Genomic DNA, 7,507 nt, shown 5'->3' on the forward strand with positions numbered 1-7,507 from the left:
TTGGGCCTTCATTCTTCAAACCAGCAAGGAAAACAGTATTCAATCCAGAAAGCGTCCATGTGTGCACAGTATTTGATGCTAGACTCTCAGATAAACATCTTCTCAAATCCAATAACCTTCCATTCTCCAGTCTCGGTGTTACGGGTCAGGTTGGTGTGCTTGACCTCACCGAACCGCAGAGCCCCAGACTCGGCTCTACCCCCAGCGATGGGTCGGTGCAAATGATCCTCGCCGGAGACGACAGTGAAGTTGGCCAGGGGGATCTCCCAGCCGTTGCGGGTTGCCACCGAGGGACAGCCTGGTGTGCAGGGTTAGTGATAGGGGCTCTCTACCTTGCAGTGCATGAATGTCGTGCGTGCTTACCAAAGAACTGAGCCGTCACCTCCTTGGGCGTGACGTCGAGCTGGAAGTAGCCGCGATAGTATCCCTCCTGCCACATCATCTCCTCGTTGCGCTTAATCATGCCGCGAGCGTAGTCACCGGCAGCGGGCTCGATAGGGCCGGCGCGACCGCTGGAGCTGACGGCAGTACCGGCGAACTCGACGCCGATGGCGCCCTTGCCGGACGCCATGTCGTACTCCCTGCTTCCGAGCCAGGCAAGATCGGAGACCTGCGGGGAGAAGAGCGCGATGGTCAGCACAGTCCAGAATATCAATGGAGTTCGGAATGGAATTTTACCCAGTTCTGGTGGCTGTCGCCGGCAAGGAAGATATTGTTGCCGATCTTGTTATCGTACAGGTGCTGCAGAGTGCGGTTGCGGTTGGCGATGTAGCCCTGTAACCTGGTTAGAAACCAACACTTACATTACAGGACGGCACTGCAATGCACTCTCCACTCACATTCCAGTTATCGCCGCTCAAGGCGCCCTTGTCATTGGAGAAGATTCGGGAGAAGATGATCTGGTTGCCGACCAGTCGCCAAGCCGCGCCCCGGTCTTTAGACTCACTAAGTGACTTGTAGAACCAGTTCTCCTGACGCGAGCCCATGAGGGTTCGAGCAGGGTCGTCGCGGATGAGGTCAATGTAGTGATCGTTCCATCCTATATCATGTCAATAGCTGGCTAGTAGGGTAGGCATGAAACATTCCAGTGAACATACCAAGAGAAGTGATACTACGGTCGTAGTTCCTGGTGTCAAGGACGATGAGGTCAAGAAGCTTGCCCATCTGGAAAGAACGCCAGATGCGCAGACCATCATCGAGATCAGCTTGCCTGGATACATCAGCTCAGCCGTGTTTTCTGTAGACATGTCCGAGGATAGGAAATTACCGAATAGGCATCCACTCGAAGTAAGCTCGGACAGCGTTGACCTTGCGGGTATCAACGGTGACCTTAGGACCCTTGAGGAAGGAATCCTCGGTGTTGTTCAGGGCGCTGAAGCCATCTCTGTAGCCGTTGTTGGCAAACTCTGCATGATTGTCAATGATACACTACGTTTGGAAGCTTAGGCGACCCATCTCACCGTGGTCATCCCAGGTGGTGATCCAAGGGTGGGTCTTCGACAGGAGTTGGAGATCTGGGTCGGTCCGGTACTGCAGCGACAGGGTTAGAAAACAGACCTAGTACTAGATCTAGGGCATTGCACACCTGTCCATGTCGAGTGCGATAGTCATGAAGAGTGAAGATGGTACCGTTCGGCATGGTGGCACGCTCGCCCTTCTTGCCTGTTTCGTAGATGTAGTCACCGAGGTGGATGACATAGTCGTGCTTGTCCTTTCTGGCAGCATTGCCGTAAGCGTTGAAATAGCCGTTGGCTGTAAGCAGAGGTCAATTCAATGAACACAGGGCTCCACGCTCCCATAAAGAACCGGAGGAGGACGCACGGAAGTTGCTGCAGGAGAAAACAGCAAAGCTCAAACGGGAAACATCGTCATCCTTGTTTGGCGCAGTCTTGGTTCTACCCATGGGACTCTTCTTGTTTGAGCCGCAAACGGTGAACTGGTAGTAATACTTGGTAAGGGGCTTCAGCCCTTTGGCCTCAACCTGCTCGCAAATTAGCAACTACGTGATAGGCCTCTATCATTATGACCACTTGCCTTGACGGTGTAGTCAATGTCGGAGGTGGTATAAGCCTTGCCGCTAGTGATAACCTCCTGGGTACCGTTGCCGCACTTGCTCTTGAATACCTTCCAGTCAAGACAGATCGGATTGGGGTCAGCCTTGACATACTTCTCGGTCTCATGATTGTACAAAGCCGAGGTTCCCTTGACAGTGACCTCGCTCGCGTCAGACCCATTGGAGGGAGCAATGCGAGTCCAGAGGATGACGCTCTCGGGCCACGGGTCACCAGAGGCAACACCGTGAGTGAAGCTTAGTTCCTCAGGTTTGTAGGCCACATTACCACGCTTCCAAGAGCGGCGCTGCACCAGAGGCACGTCGATACCGAGACCGGCATGACGGCGAGAAGGACTCTCATAATTGAGGTTGCCTTCGAAGCTGGCCGCGGCAGTAGCAGCCAGCAGGGTCACGTATGCAAGAGAGAAGCGCATCTTGACAGGCTGGACTTGAGTTGGTGACTTGACACTAAACCAAGCACCTCCCGGGTTTCTCGGGCTGCCTCATTCTCTTATTTATGCTTGTCCCCGAGCCAAGACTCTCTAAATAGCATCTTGGCATTGAGACCATGCGATTGAGCTGAACTTATTGTATCAAGACCCGACCATCCGAAAAGTTGTACAGTCTTTTCTTACACGTGGTGGCCATTTTCTGCAAGCCAAGGCCCTATCTTTTAGATAAGTGTTTGACTGATTGCTTAATCTCTCCTATTTCGGTGTTGGGTTTATATCCCTCTGCGGCAACCGGAGGAGAGTTTCCAAACACGCTGGGGAAGAGGCGGGTTTGGCCAAACAGCCCCCCCACGTGGACACCAAGCCAGCCATCCCGGAAGGCAATTGCTTGTTCACCCCCTGGAGGCCGTGTGTGGGGTGTGGAGATTTTCTTGCAGATCACTGATCACATTTGCAAAGCTACAAGCTAAACCATTGCTGCCAATACTAATCTATCGCATCAGATTGGTTCGAAGAAGCTCTTTGGGTGCACAAGCAGTACACTAAGACCGTAGTCCAATTTAACTATTCCGTATCACGGATGTCATAGGGCTTGGCAAGAGATCGCCGCTCGGGTCAGAGTTGCGACCTTCAGGATCGAGATCGTTTTCTCGATTGGTTGCAAGTCTTGAGATCTAAAAGTCTGACGGAAACGACGACATCAGCCTTCGCCAGTGGAATTGAAAAAACGAGTTGCTGTTCAGTAGTTGTACAAGCCTTTCAGGGCAGCATATCTCGCCAACCGTGTTCACAACTACCCGCAACATTAGGAAGTACTAAACATGTAGTAGTACTTAGCTTCAGGGTAGAGAGACCTTATTGTTTCAGCACTCTCCCGGGCTCAATGCTCCAGGGTCGAGAAGGTTTTCATTAGCTCTCTACACCACAGATCACCAGAAAAGTGGCAGTGGGGTCAGACTTCAAGCAGGCTTGAATATATGACCTTAGATTTCATACCAGCGGATCTAGCTCTCTTGTCTTTGGATCTATCAAACCCGGTGAGCAGTGACTTAAGTCATGCATCTTCGTGCATGAGTGCATTGATCACTGCGTCCAAACGTTCAAACATAGTAAAGTGATTGTCGTCTCTGTACTCATGGAGGTCGGCATGCTGCAGCCTCTTTGCCAAATAGCGCATCATCTCAATCGGCGAGTTGAAGTCCTTCGCTCCGTGCCATATCTGGACCTTGTCGTACTCAACATCTTCCAAGCGGAAGCCCCAGGTCGGCGCAGAGAGTAGTCGCGCCTCCTGCACGAAAGCCTTAGAGCCTTGATCGAAGCCGCCGAACCAGTTGGCCATCGCGCGTTGTCGACGGTCAGCTGCCGAGATCTCAGGTTCTGGCTCATCGGTGATATTGCCTGCAGCTCGCTCAGCGGCTTCCGTCTCTCTCCTTTCTTTGCTCAGCCTTTCCAGAAAGGCATCCAGCTTCTTCGTTGCCCAACCGGTTGTCATGATCCACCTAAGGCTACCGATAAGCATAGCTGACAAGGCCTGCAGCACTGTAGGGCAGTAGTTTGAAGCCCACGAAGTAAGTCTCGCAAACCACGGCATGTAATGCGGGCCAGCTTCCCACTGCAAAGTCCCAAGTAAGCGACATGATGTCCTCAAGCCTCAAGATGATCGATCCTATGAGAATCACTTACTGGCGGGCCACCAATCAAGACCCCGCAAGCAGTCATCGTTTGTTCCGGCAGCGCGTACGCACACGCCACGGCATAGGGTCCGCCGCCGGACAAACCGAGAACAGCGAAGCGTTTGATGCCGATATGATCGGCCAGAGCCTTCACATCGGCGGGCCAGTCGACGATGCGACGGCTTGGCTGGAAGGTAGAGAGGCCGAAGCCCGGGCGGTCCGGTGCAATGACGCGAATGCCACGGCGCCGAGCAATCCTGTCGGCGGCCCACCCGTCCAGCCGCGACATGGGGAAGCCGTGGAACCACATCAGCGGACGGCCGTTGGGACAGCCAAATTCCGCGTAGCCCAGGGTTCGGCCGTCTGGGAGTCTGCACGTGAGGTTTGTTCCGAGCCGACTCATAGTGAACCAATCAAGTCGAGGCCGGGATGCACTCGTTGCTCTGTGATTGTCAAGGGTCGACTACCGTGAATGTTTTGGTCAATCGTGGGTAGAGTACTACAAGGCCACGGGATTGCAGGTATGAAGATGTGATGAGATTTAGGGAAGTTAGGAAGAAGAACCGTGTGCCCAAAGTCAAGGAGATGGGAGCACATGCTGTATCTTATATTTCTTCGCCCGGATGGGCTCTTTGATCAGTTGACTGGACTTGACTGGACAACCACACAAGGAGGCATGGCCGAGATAGGAACAATGCTTCGTTATGTGTCTTGCCAAGACAGCGGTTCCTGATTGGCGATGAATACGAGCGGGTCCTTTCGGATCAAGCGATCGACTCGGATCTCGACAAATTCCGGCTGGGCCCGATTTTTGGCGGATTGCTCCCTTTCCGTGCCTCCCCAGCAACGGTGCTCCCAGAAGCTCACCCTTGAAGCAATCCGGAGTGCCATAGCAAAGGAGGATTTTGTGGCCTAGTTCTGGCATTGTGCTACGGATTATGTCAAGTACAAACATCCTTTGCCCCAGAGAATTGTGTTGTTCTATTTAAGATGAACAGTTCTGTCACGGCCAACGGGTCCCCCAGCAATCACTGTCGGATTCAATCCACAGTCTGTAGAATAACCGATAGCAGGGCACGGGGATTCAGCGGGCGCATCTAGTTTCTCAGAGCAACTAGACAAGATAGAAGTCTTTCAGTCACTTCGATAAAGGGGAGAGAGGAACCTGCCTGCCCAGGAGATGGGTTGTCCAACCAGGCTTACTCTGTTCGAGAATGTTGCATGGTTCAAGTGGCTGAAGTGGCTGTTGAGAGTTTAAGTTGAGTAGATAATCGCAGTGGCTATTTGGTAAGGTTAGTTGCAGCTGCTGTATAACAGTTTACGATGTATACGTTTGAGTGGTTATATACTTTCCCTTCTCTTTTCACTGCAATTTAGGGCCCCAATAGCAGTATAAGTCTAACACAATGAGCATGATACATTGCTCATCATAAAAGATGGTGTTATGGTGCCACCCTCAAGAAATGTCAGGATGGCATCTAGAATAGTGAACGGTGACAAGTAGGGTAGTGTAGTGACAAGTAGGGGCCGCAACATCTGTGTCAGGACCTCCCAGGTTTGTCAATGCACTTGATTCTTCAAAGTATATTAATAAAGAAATGGCCTTGCCGCAAAGCTCCCAGTCCTGTCCATAACACTGAACCAGTATTGGTTGCCTCCAAGCCTTTGCAATGTCACCGCAAACAGAAGAGGATAAGGACAGAAACAGCGTTATGACGCGCTTCTGTATGATCTGCAGTAAGTCTTACAGAGAGGAGAAATTGATATAAATAGTTCTTATACTGACATATTTAGGTCACAGAAAGATGGTACAGTCGATATCTATGACTGAACCAAACTCTAGGGGGATCTCACTGAGGCCTCAGCCATCTAGAGTGATTGTAAAGCTGAGCCACTATATAGCTGCCTAATGTCATAGACATGCTGGTGGGTAACCCACTTAGTTGAGAATAAACATCATATAGTTAGGCCCCCAATTCAGATCTTGGAAGTCTTTTGCTACAAAGGAGCCGCCGGTTGCATCATGGAAGGCTGCAGTGTCTTGTAGCTCAAGACGCAGACAATAGCTATGGTGTTCAGGCAACTATCTTGTCAGGTATATAGGAAAATTCTACCTGAGGCAAGATCAGGCCAGCACGGGCCAGCACTAGGTGGAAGAAGAACAAGATAAGAATCAACCTTCACTTTTCCGGACAGACACAAGGTCGATCGAATGATAAAGTTTGAACTTGAAACTTGTGCCGCTGAGCTGGTTGTAGCATATCTCAACCCCGAAAGAAGGAGCCATCGGGCCGAGATGGGTTGAAGATTGCACTCTAGTTTGGAGGCATCTGGACTCGAGACTAGAGTCTGATCGCCCCGTGCGGACTTCTTCGTCGCTTGTGACGGCCCGTGAGACAAGCAGACAAATACTTTTATCAGCTTCCATCTAATACTACAAACGTCTGTCTCGTCCGATTGACACAACTGGGCACATTCAAGATGGATTCCCTAGTGGACCTGGCCCTCCTCATGTTAAAGGGAAGCCAGGGGATGTTTTCGAGCCATGTCGGTGTGATCGATCTCTATCCATCTGATATGAGGTAGGTACGGAGCTCGAAATGGCTTAGAACGAAAACTCGCATGTGCGTGAAAAGAAACGGGCAGTCTAATCGCCCGACCCCCTGTCTGTAGGTCCTCACCTGACCCCCTGCACTACTAAATTTCTAAGAAGTTAAAATCCTCTAGTAAGATCTTCAGAATATCTTTTTTTAAAAATTCTATAAAATATCTTATATCTTATTTTATATATATAATTTTTTTCTTAAGAAAATAATTTAAAGTAGTTAAGTTATTTTAAAGAAAAGCTTTTAATTCTCTTTAAAAATAAGAGATTATTAAGATTTAAGTTTAATCTCTTAGTAAAGACTTAGTAGAGATATTTTTAAATTAATAGAGACTTATTTATAATATTTAGATTTAAGATATAATAGATTTTAAGTAGAAGTATCTTTTATATATATAAAAGATTAGATAAGAATTTATAAATAGAAGATTAGATAATTAGATTATTTATTTATTATTATAATAATTATTAGTTTAAAGAAATTTTAAAGATTTATTATATTAAATATCCTATATTATTAATATTATCTAACTTTTAAGTTAATTTATAATAATTTAATTTAAATAAATATTAAGTCTTAATAAATCTTAATATAATTGTCACGAAACCAACCGCAGTTACCGCGGGGGCACCTCCTAAGGCGGTCAGAGAAGATAAGATAGGCAGAAAACGCACGGACCACCGGATCGCTTGGGACTCTAGTGATCCATCACCATGGATCACG

The 7,507-nt window shown here is 49.0% G+C and overlaps 2 protein-coding genes across 2 annotated transcripts; both read right to left on the reverse strand.

The window, feature by feature from the left end:
* Positions 1-86: 86 nt before the first annotated feature.
* On the reverse strand, positions 87-2,487 carry E0L32_006796 (uncharacterized protein; the record flags this gene model as incomplete). Its single annotated transcript, XM_031141469.1, has 10 exons — positions 87-298; positions 364-610; positions 679-774; positions 840-1,039; positions 1,098-1,210; positions 1,268-1,406; positions 1,461-1,530; positions 1,586-1,752; positions 1,822-1,981; positions 2,041-2,487. The coding sequence occupies 10 exons, from the start codon at positions 2,485-2,487 to the stop codon at positions 87-89; spliced, it is 1,851 nt and encodes a 616-aa protein (XP_030994627.1).
* A 1,072-nt stretch (positions 2,488-3,559) lies between these two features.
* On the reverse strand, positions 3,560-4,581 carry E0L32_006797 (uncharacterized protein; the record flags this gene model as incomplete). Its single annotated transcript, XM_031141470.1, has 2 exons — positions 3,560-4,117; positions 4,189-4,581. 2 exons carry the CDS (start codon positions 4,579-4,581, stop codon positions 3,560-3,562), a joined length of 951 nt encoding a protein of 316 aa, XP_030994628.1.
* Positions 4,582-7,507: the final 2,926 nt, after the last annotated feature.

This window comes from Thyridium curvatum, assembly GCF_004353045.1.
Source record: "Thyridium curvatum strain D216 chromosome Unknown NODE_39_length_367864_cov_79.813791, whole genome shotgun sequence".
In the NCBI taxonomy this organism is placed as follows: Eukaryota; Fungi; Ascomycota; class Sordariomycetes; order Thyridiales; family Thyridiaceae; genus Thyridium; species Thyridium curvatum.